General features: G+C 38.6%; 2 protein-coding genes and 1 pseudogene across 2 annotated transcripts; 1 reads left to right on the forward strand and 2 right to left on the reverse strand.

The window, feature by feature from the left end:
* Positions 1 to 2,193: 2,193 nt before the first annotated feature.
* On the forward strand, positions 2,194 to 3,126 carry LOC150053249 (olfactory receptor 5P80-like). The gene has a single exon (XM_090349000.1). The coding sequence runs from the start codon at positions 2,194 to 2,196 to the stop codon at positions 3,124 to 3,126; it is 933 nt and encodes a 310-aa protein (XP_090205126.1).
* Positions 3,127 to 5,569: 2,443 nt separating this feature from the next.
* Positions 5,570 to 6,135, reverse strand: LOC150053250 (olfactory receptor 10K1-like; annotated as a pseudogene).
* A 2,976-nt stretch (positions 6,136 to 9,111) lies between these two features.
* On the reverse strand, positions 9,112 to 10,083 carry LOC150053251 (olfactory receptor 10T2-like). The gene has a single exon (XM_090349269.1). It carries the CDS (start codon positions 10,081 to 10,083, stop codon positions 9,112 to 9,114), a length of 972 nt encoding a protein of 323 aa, XP_090205395.1.
* Between the last annotated feature and the right edge of the window lie 4,291 nt (positions 10,084 to 14,374).

Below are 14,374 nucleotides of genomic sequence, written 5' to 3' on the forward strand. Positions count from 1 at the left end.
CATTCTAACTGGGGGGAAGTAGATTATCAATATTGTTTAGATTCACATTTCTTTATGGCCACGGATGTTGAGCATTTCTTCATATGACTATTGGCCATTTTTATTTCCTGTTCACCGAAGTCTCCCTTTATGTCTTTACCCCGCTTGTTAATGGGGTGGATGTTTGTTTGAGGATATGTACTCGGGAATTTAATTTTTGAGAACTAACTAAATTTTAGATATGACTCCCCATCTATTCACAGTGTAGAGTTTAAAGAAAGAAATTACCGCAGACTTGGAAGGATGTCATACAATATTCAAAATTACTTTTATGTGTGTGCTGCTACTCAGAGTCCTGACACTAAACCCTATTACCTTTAGCACTCCAGGCTATTTACCTACTTGAAGCCTTTTGGTCAAAACCCAAGAAAATCATTTCACAGACTTTTCTGGCTTTGAATCTCAATTCTCAGCTCTCAGCCTCCTGAGTAGCTAGGACTGAAGATGTAAGCTCACAGTACTCACCAATGATTCAGTTCTTGAAATGATGAAACCAGAGAAATGGAGAACATATTCAATGTTTTCTCTACAGGTAAGGAAAGAATTGGCACAGAGGGAGGTTCTTGTGCATTTTTCAACTGATGGTCATAGATGGGTCACATGACCAGCAAGCATCCTGAATCTTCACCATATCACTTTACTTTATCAACACACTGGTTGTGCTGTTCTACCAATGTTTGGCCAAATGTCACTCTTAGGGGAACCTCGATAAGCACCACATAGTTCGTCTGTGCTGTAATGTTTCCTTCGATTGCATGTGGATCAGTATCTACTCTAAAATTTAATAGCTTAATTAAAGAAAATGTTGGTATTCTCTAGAAACATACTGAAAACAATAACCCCTTTTTCTTAAGAAAGTTTCTATTCTGATTTAAATTGTTTCTTTCACACTGTACCCTAGTTTACCTTTATGAGTTGTAATCGAATGGATTTAGCAAACCGTGTGAAGATTTTTCCTGTAAAGATTCAATGCACAAAACACTTAATTCATAGATGTTGTGAGACAAACATATTTCTGTGACATAGGCATCTGTAATATGCACACTCCTCATGGATTTTCAGTGCAATTTTCACCAATAAGCAATGCCCTCAGGAGGCTATATCCCCGAAGAGTCTATTCTCATAAATACAGCCTTGCTTTGTCTCCCCAACTACTTGACATAAGTTCTTATCATTGTCTGTACACACATTTGCAGGTAATAAATAGCATTTCTTTTGAAATAAGTGTTCTGCTTTTCATTTTAATAGACATTAGGGTTTGGTTATTTTCAGATATTAATCATTTATCTCCAATCCAGCTGTGACTAGTTGTGATATTATTATCTTCATCAGTTGTTCAGCACGAGCATCTTGTGACTTCTTTGTGAAACAAACAGGATGGCTTTTCAAGAGATCACATAAATTGGGGAAGATTCCATAGATTGCAGTGAGACTCAGGAACCTGGCCACAGGCCTCTTTGGATGCAGGCTCATAGCATTTGTGTTCAACATGTTTCTTCTCTACCATAAGGACGCTCCTGTGGTGGGGAAGGATGCAGTCCTGTGTTGTGTGTATTTATGTTCTTTTCAAGGGTAGGTTTCATTCAGTTTTGTGTCTTGATAAAATATTTCAGTTCTTTAAAAGGTAAGAAAATGGGATCTTTTGAGTTTAGACAAAGAAATGTTGAATGTTCATAATAATGGTGTGCTATTAATTTAATTTACATTAGCAACACTTACCTCTGTTGATAATTAAAATTGTCATTGTGCAGTGTGTTTGTGTGCATACATGTATGAATGTGATGTCTTTTTCAATAATAATGATTGAGTATAGTCTACTTGACATTGAATTCTTATAAGTTGTTCTCTTGTCTTGGTTAATCTTAATCATACATGACTCACATAAACAGCACTTTGGTGAATACAGGAGTTGAGTCTATTAAGCTTATAAAAAATATTTTCCCCTCTATAATTCTGGCTATGCTTTAATAAACATTTATTTCAAGACACTACCTGAACCAGTATATTAAAAAAATCCTCCCAAATGTCTAAACTACTATTTATGTTTCTACAATTTTTTATATCCTTATAATAAAAAAGTAAGTGTGCAAGAAATAGTATGCCATTTCATTCTAACACTTCTTTTTCTTTCAGTGGACACCATGTTCCTTAGAGATGGGGACTGAAAACTACACATCTGTGACAGCATTCATTCTTTTGGGGTTGACAGAGGATTCTACAGCTGGTGCTGTTCTATTCATTGTGTTTTTGGGAGTTTATGCTGTCACCTTACTGGGCAACATCAGCATAATCATGTTAATCAGAAGCAGCCCCCAGCTTCACACCCCAATGTACCTGTTCCTCTGTCACCTGGCCTTTGTAGACATCGGGTACTCTTCCTCAGTCACCCCGGTCATGCTCATAGGCTTCCTTAGCCAAGAGACTTCCATTCCTGTGGCTGGCTGTGTAGTCCAGCTTGGCTCAGTGGTGACATTTGGCACAACTGAATGCTTCCTGCTGGCTTCCATGGCTTATGATCGTTACGTGGCCATCTGCTCACCCCTGCTCTACTCCAGCCTTATGTCCCCCACAGTCTGCTATCTCCTAGTGGGGGCTTCCTATCTGGGTGGATGTGTGAATAGTTGGACATTTAGTGGCTGTTTTTTAAGTCTGACCTTCTGTGGACCAAATAAAGTCAATCACTTTTTCTGTGATTATTCCCCTCTTTTGAAGCTTTCTTGTGCTCATGAATTTGCCTCTGAAATCATTCCAGCCATTTCTTCAGGCTCCATCATCGCAGTCACTGTGTTCATCATTGCTCTGTCTTATGTCTACATCCTCGTGTCCATCCTGAAGATGCGTTCCACCGAGGGCCGCCACAAGGCCTTCTCCACCTGCACCTCCCACCTCACTGCCGTCACTCTGTTTTTTGGGACCATTACATTCATCTATGTGCTGCCCAAGTCCAGCTACTCCACTGACCAGAACAAGATCATATCTGTGATCTATACAGTGGTGATTCCCATGTTGAATCCCCTCATCTACAGCCTCAGGAACAAGGAGGTTAAAGATGCCATGAAGAAGTTATTGGCTAGAACTCACTGGTAGTTCTGAAATGCCTGACTTTGATGTAAACTGAATGTATTAAGTATGTGAGTCATGTGCAATGTTGACTTGAGTTTTTCACCATGGGTCTTCTGTGAATTATTTTGATTTGTATTCCCAAACAACATTAATTCTTCTTTTACTACTCAGGATATTAAAATTGGGTAATATTTATCATCAAATCTCATCATGTCTGTGTCTTGTTCTCTATAAAAACTTATTTGCAGGTATAATATATGGAGGAGGCAAATAGTTGGATTTAACTTGGATTAAGATTCTGTTAAGTGATGGGTACCAGTGACTCATGCCTGTATTGCTAGCTGCTCAAGAGGCTGAGGTCTGATGGTTACAATTTGAAGCCAGCCTGGGGAAGGAAATATCTGTGCAATCTTGTATCCAATTAACCACCAAAATATCAGTAGAGCATTGACTCCAGCTATAACAGCCTTGGGCTAAAAGAGAGTGCCCCAGCCCTGAGCTCAAGAAAATAAATAAATAAAAGTTCTGCGATGGGATGAAGCTAAAAGGAAAGAATAAAGCATTTGGGAATTTATATATATATTCATATAAATGGGAATGATCATTATGATGAAGTGTGAAATTTAGTCTTATGCATAGGAATGTTGAAATGGAAAGAAAATGGTAAGTGTGTGTGTGTGTGTGTGTGTGTGTGTGTGTGTGTGTGTGTGTTTGTCTATATATGTCCATGTGTGTGCACCATTCTAGTCCTGGGTGCTTGAATTCAGGATCTGAACTTTGTCCCTGAGCTTTACTTTTTTTGGGTCATGGGGCTTCAACTTGGCCTGGGTGCTGTCCCTGAGTTCTTCAGCTGAAGGCTACCACTCTACCCTTGGACCTGGACACTGTCCCTGAGCTCTTCCACTCAAGACTTCTCCCCTTCCCTTGAGCCAAGCCTTACTTCCCATTTTCTAGAAGTTAATTGGAGAAAATAGTCTCAGATTCTTTTGTATCTGGTCTGGCTTTGAACCTTGATCCTCAGATCTCAGCCTCCTGAGTAGCTAGGATTACAGATGTGAGCCACCTGAGCTTTTTTGCTCAAGGCTAATGCCCTAACACTTGAGTCACAGCTGGATTTCTGGCTTTTGGGTGCTAATTGGAGATAAGTGTTTCATGGATTTCCCTTCCCCTGGCTGACTTCAAACTGCAACTAAAGATCTCAGGCTCCTGAGTAGCTAAGAGTACAGGTCTGATCCAACTGATGCCTGGCAGGACATCTTATTTTTGTGACTATCAGAAAGTTTTTGTCCACGTACTTCTGCTAATGATTAATAATTAAAGATCAACAATATTTATTCATTTTCACTTAAAATTTATTCAACATAAAACACACAAATCTTATGTGCCAAATTCTTAGATACTAAATAAGAATGTAGACACCTGTATTAGACAGGCATCTATCATAATGTAGAATATCCACAGAGAAATTTCCCTAAAACTTTTCTAGTTCTATTTGCTCAGTCTTTCTACAGATGCAGACATTAATTTAATTTTCCACTAACTGTCATTTTCTAACTGTCCTGAAAAATGGAGTCCATCAATATGCCTTCTTTTTGTAAGACTTCTCTTAGTAGGTATGTTTATAAATTTATATTTTTATTATCTTTAAGTAATAGTACAAATGAGTTGCCACTTAAGAAGCAGTTTATGAATACAATGCATTTTCGTCAATGTCACCCTTTTATTATTTTCTTCCAGCTCTTTTCTACCCACCCTTTCCTCATTCGTCTTAATTTTTTAGGTTATACATTGGACTGGATTGTGTTCTTTCCCTCTTGTCTTCATTTGCCCATCCCTTACCCCTTGACTCCATCTCATCTCTTTCTAGTACCAACTTCCTGGTGTTTTGTTTAGCTGATCTTTGATTTTGCCTTTCTAAGGGATTACACTATTTGAGTTCTCCCTTGAATCAATTGTATTTCAGTTAACGCATTTGTATGCACTTGCATACCACTCAATGTACTTACTTAAAAATTTATAAGCTAAATTTAGCTTCTACATATAAGGAACAACATGCATCCTTTGTGTCTTTGGGCCTGGCTTTTGAAATCTATACCAATTGTGATATGCTTCAATAACTTATTAGCTTTTGCGGTGGAACTGTATTTCATTGTGTGACTATAACCTCTATGTGTCACCATCCTTCTATGAGTGAAAATTTTGTTGCTTTTATTTTGTGGCTAAGAATAAAACTGGCATTACAGTAGAAATGAATGGAGGGAAGAACAGTTATTCAGCAAATAATCTCAGGAAGAGAGTGAAATTATGAGATATAAGGCAACAAAAAAGCACTAACTACTTGGCATACTAAGTTGTGATTTTTACTGAAAGTACTTCCCTTTTCCACAGTTATTTAACAACACTGTGAAAATTTGAAAAAAAATTATGTTGGCTCTTTTATTTACTGCTTCAAAAGGAGGCAACCTATTTACACTTTCCTGAGTGCTGCCTGCATTTCTCTGTTCCATAGACTGTAAACAATGGGGGTAAGCAGAGGGGCAAGCACAGTGAATGTCACAGCCATTAGTATATCTTCCCTGAATGAGTCCCTATTCTAGGGCCTCATATAAAGCAAGCAAATCCATAATGGATGAACGCCATGGTGAATTGTGAAGAGCAAGCTGAGAATGTCTTATACTTTCCCTTCCCTTGGTAAAGGGCATCCTCACCACCAAGGCCACAATGAAGACACAGGAAGTCAAAATGAGAAGGAAGCTGCGCACTAACATGAAGTCAGTGAGGGTGAGGGGAATGATCTTCTGAAAAGAAGTGTCCTTACACACCAGGGAGACCACAGGTGCGATATCACAGAAAACAATGCTGAATGAGGTTGGAATGACAAAGGGACAAGTTGAACACAATGAGGACGATGCAAAAAGAAACAAAGAACCCAACCACACAAGAGGCTGCCATGAGCCCAAAGCAGATCTTCCTGGACATCAAGATGGGGTACTGCAGGGGGCTGTGGGTGGCAGTGAAGCAGTATTCATTGAGTAAATATGGTTGTTTGGTTAATCATTCTTATATTAATGGAAGTCTAAAGTGTTTCCAGCTTGTAAGTGCAAAGAGGAGGGCTGCTATTAGATTGAAAATTAATGCAATAGAAAGTAGAAAGCCAATAGATCAAGTCAGTGAAACAAAAGATGGGCAAAATTGACAAGACTTTTGCTAGATTGCTGAAGAAAACAGAGAAGACTCAACTATGTAGGGCCAGAAATGAAAACATTAACTTCTCTACCATCCAAATTCTAACAACAAAAAAAGAAAGACTATATGCGCTGGGTACCTGTGGCTTACACTCATAATCCTGCTCAAGAGGCTGAGATTTGAGGATTGCAATTTGAAAGCAGCCTGGGCAAGAAAGTCCATGAGACTCTTATTCCCAATTAAACAATAACAACAACAAAAATGTTGAAAGTGGAACTGTGGTTTAAGTGTTAGAGCACTAGGACTGAACAAAAAGGCTCAGGGACAGTGCCCTGACCCTGAGTTCAAGCCCCAAGACCAACAAAAAAAAGCAAAAATATATTATGAATCACTGTATATTCAAAACTAAAATAACTTATGAAATGTGGAAAGGCAAGAGTTACCAAAACTAATCAGAGAAATAGTTTTGATGCCTTATGACAAGTATTGTGTGTGAATTAGTAATAATAATAATTTTTCTTAGCTAACAAGAAAAAATAATTGGGTTCAAATAGCTTCCCTGACAGTGTGTGTGTGTGTATGCATGCACACACATGCATGTGTGCATTTGTGCCAGTACTGGGGCTGGAACTAAGGGACTTATGAACTCACTTGGCTTCTTAGCTCATGCCTGACACTCTACCCCTTGGGCCACAAATCCGCTTGTGCCTTTTTGCTGATTAACTGGAAAGAAGAGTAGCACAGAATTATCTACCTGATCGTGACAGAAATACTCCACAAATTATGACTAGAAAGGAACCTCTTGAATTCAAGCAAAGGCAGCTATACAAATTATCATATCTAGTGATCAGAGACTGAAGAAGACTTTCTCCCAAATATTAGGAACAAAACATATCAAACATTGCACTGGAAGGAGCTTATACTAGTTAGCAAGGACGAGGGGGAAAAGGCACCCTGAATGGAAAGGAAGAAATAAGACTATTTCTATTTGTATATGACTCTATGACTACATAGATTTTTAAAAAAAGACACATAATGAAACACTTACAAATCCATTAAAATTATAGGAAGGGTAGGGGGGAAATGGGGGGAAACAAAGGGAGATGTGACATTATTCAAAATGTATTATACTCATTACCTGATTTATGTAATTGTAACCCCTCTATACAACATCTTAATAATAATAATAAAATTATATTTTAAAATATAGGGACTAATAAGTTTATAGTATAGAAGATAAATGGAGAGAAACAATTAAATTTGTCTGCACTATCAATAAGCAACCAAATCCAAGTGCAATTGGGTTAAAGAAGAATGGAATTGTATCTTTCATAAAAACAAAGCAAATGGATCAAAGGCTGATGTAAGAGCTAAAGCTACAGCACTTAGGAAAGAACACAGGAAATGGAATGTCTTCATAATCTCAGATTAAACAATGACCTCCTAGTAGTGACACTAAAAGTATAAGAAAAATACAAGAAAATATACAAAACTGGGCCTCATTAAAATGTAAAGAATTTGCATGTCAAGCAATTCTATAAAGTGAAGAAACAAATTGAAGAACAAGAGGAATAATTTTCATATCACTAATCTGTTTATGAAATGTGTAGTTACAAAAACCATAAAACTTGATACAAGAAGTTCAATTAAATTAGGAAAAGAACTTGAAATTGGGTTAGATACACAAATCAGCTAATACAAGATGAAAGACCCAATTTGACCGCAGGGGACTGCAGCTCAAACCCACAATCCCATACTATGTTATAGCCTCTGACCATGTGGATACCAGGACAAGTCACCTGGTAGCTCCCATCCCCAAAGCTCAGTAGCCTGGCCACAATCATATCATAGGACTCCACAGCCCTTTCCTCTATACTGGGGTATTAGAAGCTATTAATCTTTGCATACAAAATTATTTTTAAAGCATTAGAATTATTTGTTTCTTGACAATATGAACAGATAAGTTATTAAGCCATCTGGTCAAATGTTCTGGGGCAAAAAGGAACATAAAGAAAGCACATAAGTGGATTTCTAAAAGTAATGGAAATTGACATGTTAAAAATGCACACTGCTGACTGGGAGTTTAGCCTAGTGGTAGAGTGCTTGCCTAGCATGCATGAGGACCCGGGTTCAATTCCTTGGTACCACATACACAGAAAAAAAAAAGCCAGAAATGGTTAGTGGTAGAGTTCTAGCCTTGAGAAAGCCAAAGGACAATGCTCAGGCCCTGAGTTCAAGGCCAGGACTGGAAAAACATGCACATTGCTTTCAGATTCAGTTTGGGCTGCGTTTTTGTCCAGAAATTCATCTGATCTATTCTAACTTCAAAATTTATTTGAATAGAATTGAACGCACTATTCTCTTAAGTTGACTTTGTTCAGGAGTGTGATCATACGGCTTTCTCAGTCCCAACTTGGCATATCTATATATTCTTTTTCTTTTTCAATGAATTACACTAGTAATCTCTTTTTTTGCATTCTCCTTTTCCATTCTCAAATTCTCACCCTGTTTTTCCTTTTCCCTCACTCTTCTCTCCTCTCCTTTTTTTTTTGTCTCCTCTCTTTTTCTTTCATTTTCCTTCTCTAGTTAGCAATTTTCTTCCCCCCACCAAGCAACTAAGATGATAAAAATAACAATGCTCCAAACCATTTAAATATGTTTACGGCTTGTACATAACATTTTACAAATATTTTAAAACTACGTCCTACTGATAGAAAATGGTGAGTCACCACCATATCAAGCAACGAGACTGACATACACACCAGGTGATGATTTTTATTGGAGGTATTATACTTTTTCCATTTTGTTTAGCAATGGTAGGCACTACTTGAAATACTCAGGACTTTTTTTATTTGTGAACTGAGGGAGAATTTTAATTGCACTGCCCAGGACTTTCCTGAGTGCCGTCTGCATTTCTTTGTTCCGTAGACTGTAAACGATGGGGTTAAGTAGAGGCGTGAGCATGGTGTATGTCACAGCCATGAGCATGTCTTCACAGAAGGCATCACTGCTCTTGGGCCTCAAATAGACAAAGCCAGCAAACCCATAGTGCATGGACACAACGGTGAGGTGGGAAGAACAAGTTGAGAAGGCCTTGTACCTCCCGTTTGCTGAAGGCATCTTCACAACCACAGACATGATGAAGACGTAGGAAATCATAATTAAAACAAAGCTGCCTACCAGCACAAAGGCAGACAGCAGAAAAATAGCCAGGGCGTGATGGGAGGTATAGTCACATGCAAGGTGAACCACGGGTGAGATGTCACAGAAGAAGTGTTGGATAGTGTTGTTGTGGCAAAAGGACAGGTCGAACACTATAAGGACAATGGACAGTGAAATCAGGAACCCAACCACACAAGAGGCTGCCATGAGCTGGAAACAGATCTTCCTGGACATCAAGATGGGGTACTGCAGGGGGCTGTGGATGGCAGTGTAACGGTCATAGGACATGGCAGCCATGATAAAGCAGTTGTTGGCTGCCAAGCCAAAGAAGAAGAACATCTGCGTGGCACACTCAGCCACGGAAATGGTCTTGCTGCCTGACAGCAAGTCCACTAATGTGCGAGGCAGGATTACCATCGTGGTGCAGGTTTCTGACAGGGACAGGCCAAAGAGGAAAAAGTACATGGGGGTGTGAAGGCTGTGGCTGACCTGGATGGCGACCATTGTGGACACATTTGCCACGAGGATGATCACGTGGGAGACACAAATCACCACAAAGAGGAGATCCTGCAGTTCTGGGAAACTGGAAAAGCCCCAGAGAAGGAAGGTGCTCACTGCAGTGTGATTGCCCATTCTCCTGGTGGAACCAATTTACCACACAGATGTGTTTAAGGCCAGAACTCCAAAAGGACCACAAATAACTTGCTCCTCACTCATGTCCTCAAGACTCTAATCCTGAGCACCTAAGCTTGTGTGCACCAGAATATAGCTTGAAAACCCACTTGGCAGAAGTCAATGGAAGAACAAAGTATGATGAGGGAAATGACTTTAAGATGACATTTTGCACACTCTAAAGTGGGTTCAACTATCTTCTTGGAGTCTACTCATCAAAACACTTTTGATCTCTATTTTCTCTGTTCTGATTCTGCAAGGAAGAAGAGTAACACAAATAATGAAAGTCTCACCTCCAGCATCATTCAAGTGTTTTTGGTCTAATGTTACCCTGGCATTCAGAAAGTGCTTATCAATTGATGAAATAAGTACAATAGTTAAGTCACTTGCTTTAAAATTACTATAACATTCAAAGCTTTTGGAAAGACCAGTGGAAACTTTCAAAGTTATGTCCACATATATGTGTATCGTTAACTTCATCTTAGAAGTGGAGCTGTAGCTCCATTTGTAGAACTTCAGCCTTGAATGAGAGCAAAAGGTGTTAAGTTCAAGACCTAGTATTGGCGCACACACACACACACACAGACCCCTTCTCTTCACCTACACTCACACAAAGACTCCAAAAATGCTAATTTTATGACAGTGATTATACTGGATAAATTACTTTAGCATATTATACCTTTTGAGTACCTTCTTTGGTACTATTTAAAGCTTGATATAACAAAAGCAATTTTTCTTACTGTAAGAGCGCAGCAATTTGTAAATTCATAAGAACTTCTCACTGAAGTTCTTTTCAAAATGCATAACATAATAAAATTAATAAACCTGGAATTAATAGGGTCTTGAAGGTACAGTTTCATTTCAGAATAGCAAATTTTGGTCACGATGTTCTGATCCACCTTGGGTTTTTAGTAGAACCTTCAAGATGCTTTCTAGCTGATATACTTAGTGGTTTGGTTTGCAGTACAGACCCAAAACTTTTCATTTTCCATTTTGATTGTTCATGAAACATACAGTCCACAGAGGATATAAGAAAAAAAGAGCAATACAAAGACTCTTCATACAACTTTGACTTTAGGCCAGGCACCAGTGGCTCATGCCTGTATTTCTAGATACTTAGGAGGCTGAGATCTGATGATAGTGGCTTGAAGTCAGCCTTGTCAGGAAAGTTCATGAGACTCATCGCCAATTAATCACCAAAGGAGCCAGAAGGAGAGCTGGGTCTCAAGTGGTCGAATTTGAGCAAAAACCCTCACAGAGAGTTCCCAGGCTCTAAGTTCAAACCCTAGGACTAGGGCTTGATTTTTTTTTTCAATTCAATCACTGTGAATTGAAAGAAAAATAGTAAGAGTACAAGAGTGGAAAATGAAGATGTGGGGAGAGGTAAAGACAGATTCTGGCTAGAAATTATTCTGTAGGATTTACAAAGGTTAAAACCTTCCCAAGCTTATATGGAAGGAATTATTCAAACTTTACAAAATATGAATAATATTCAGTACAGAGGGATTGAGCAACTATAAAAGGTCACAAAGTCATTCAATATATGCTGACTGAATGCCACAATGTGCCAGATGATTCATTAAATTGTTAAAGCAATGTGCCAACAGGCCTGTAGGATGTGTGGTGTTGGAGTATACAAGTTCGTGCATGCAGTGTGAAGGTGCCTTCCTTAAGTAGAGAATAGACTGACAATCTGCACACAATAGCTGATGATCAGGGAAGCCAACATAACAGGCATGGGATGTGGCTGTAAATCTACGCAAGCAATCTTCTTTATGACTCCTTTGAGACCCCTTTACAGACCACTTCCCTGAAGGCTTTCTTTCCTGTCAGAAGAAGCTATCCATTTTACATTTTTAGAGGCTATGTTATTTACTAGGATACTAATTCATACTCCATACTTCTACTTGAAGACATTTCAGAATTGCTGAAGAGTTTACTTATCTCAAATAAAAAAACACTTCACACCCCTCTGCCTACCATAAGATTTTTCCCAAGTTGCTTTCTTTCACCTTGTAACTCTTTCCATGATTTGCATTCATTCTCTCAGTTGATGGGTTTGGTTATGATAATTTGCATGTATATCAATAATAAATTATGATTTATTTCCTCATACCTTTCAGAACAGCCACCCTGGAGGATATACCAAAATGGCATATGGTTCTCCCAAAACATCCAGGCAGCTTTTGGAAAACAAGATACCTGGGAACATTAGATGAACTCTTCTGTGTGTTCAGCCCAAGCCTCAACATCTTGTGACATCTACTTTTTACCTTGATTTTGCCATTCTGCTCTCTGTACACATACCTGCAACATTTACACTCTGGGTTCCCCTTTCCAGAAAAAAATCCAGGCTTGATCAATATTAAACATTTCCAGCTATCGTCACCCGGATTTTTGATACGTTTTAACGGAATACGAATATCCTGCAGTACTTTACCACCCAAAGCTATAGAATGAAGTTCATTGTTAAGCACAAAATCACTCCAAAATTCCTCCCACAAATCAGTCTCTTAAAAATGATAGGCAGAATTTAGTCTCCTGACTGATATGTGACTTTCTCCAGCCCTTTTCTGTGATATCTCTTCATTCATTTAAATATTAAATACTTAATATTTAGTATTTTTTCCTGTTAAATGTTTGCTATGAGTCCCTTATGAATTTAGAGTCTCTTAAAACATTCCTGGTAGATACAGCTCAGGACAATGAACAAGTATAATGAGAGTCTTGGGGCCACTAAGGACCATTATCTTGAGATTCTCCCTGCAGATACAAGAAGTCTTCAGCTCTGTATCACAAAATCAAATGTGAAAAAAAATTAATCTTCAATGCTATGTGGACTTTTCACTGATGTTTGTTCATTTGAATAACAGGAGAAATTATTGTAATTGAACTTATTAAAATATATCTGGAAAAGCAGACAATTCTCATAGGCATATTTTATATTGTATGCATTATCATTTATTTTATAATTCTGAAAATATGCCAAGGCTCTCAGATACGACCTACCACATTTACAGGACAAGGGAATAGATCATGAGGAAAAGCAATTGCCTGGAAAAAGAAAAAAAGACTAGCAAGAAATCAACCCCAAATTTCTGCCAAACAAGTCCTTATTGAAAAGCAGTCAGCTCAACTTTCATTCATATTCCCAATGATTCAATCTCTAATAACCTCAAATAGCCCCTAGTTGATTTCTCTTGTTTAACTCTGAGTCTTCACCACATGCAGATATTTCATCTAGATTTCTACCAAATTTTATTTCCAGTACCTGCTCTCTTTAAATTAACCAATCAATACTCTTTTTAGTTAAATTCAGCTCTTTCATGGGTCTGTATCTGTGTGCGTGTGTGTGTGTGTGTGTGCGTGTGTGTGTGTGTGTGTGTGTGTGTGTGTGTGTGTGTGTATGTGTGCATGTGTGCCAGTACTAGGCCTTGAACTCAGGATCCGGAAACTGTCCCTGAGCTTTGCCACTCAAGGCTGGTATTCTACCACATATGCCACAGTTCTTCCAGCTTTTTGCTGATTCCATTTGTGGAAACTCTTGCCCATTCAGAACAAATGACACCTCATTTAAGAAGCCCTTGTAAGGGCTAGGAGTTTGGCCTAGTGGTAGAGTGCTTGCCTAGCATTCACGAAGACCCTAGCTCGATTCCTTAGTACCACAAATGTAGAAAAGAGCCTGAAGTGGTACTGTGGCTTAAGTGGTAAAGCTCTACCCTTGAGAAAGCCCAAGGACAGACCTCAGTCCCTGAGCTCAAGCCCCAGGACTGGCAAAAAAAAAAAAAAAAGAGAGAGAAGAAGAAGAAGAAGCCCTTGTAAGAACAAAAAAGAAAAGTGCTATCATTAAGAAGGAAGATGACTGGGAGGGGACAGGGGAAGGAAATGGGGACAAAAACATAAGAGGGGGAATCAATGTGTGAGAAGTAATGCACCTACTATATGGTGAATGTAATTATAACCTCTCTATACAATACTTCAATAATAAACAATAAAATGAAAAAAAGAAGATGTACTCACTATCTTATGATGTAACTGTTACCCCTCTATAGATCACCCTGACAAAAAATAAAAGAAGGAAGTCTGTTGGGAGGGGAATTTGGTAAATACCAGAACCTCCATGCCAATGGACACAGCAATGAATTAGGAGTTTTTGAAACTAGGAAGAATTGCAAGTGCCTTTCCTGGATTTGTCTTAGCAAGAAAGAAACACACTGTCCAGCAGTTCAAAGCCAGCCCAGGAACAAAAGTC

This window comes from Megascapheus bottae, chromosome 16 (genome assembly GCF_031878675.1).
Source record: "Megascapheus bottae isolate mThoBot1 chromosome 16, mThoBot2.hap1, whole genome shotgun sequence".
In the NCBI taxonomy this organism is placed as follows: Eukaryota; Metazoa; Chordata; class Mammalia; order Rodentia; family Geomyidae; genus Megascapheus; species Megascapheus bottae.

Excerpts from the sequence above, each read along its gene's own strand:
- LOC150053249 (XM_090349000.1), top strand. The coding sequence starts at position 2,194 with ATGGGGACTGAAAACTACACATCTGTGACAGCATTCATTCTTTTGGGG.
- LOC150053251 (XM_090349269.1), bottom strand. The coding sequence starts at position 10,083 with ATGGGCAATCACACTGCAGTGAGCACCTTCCTTCTCTGGGGCTTTTCC.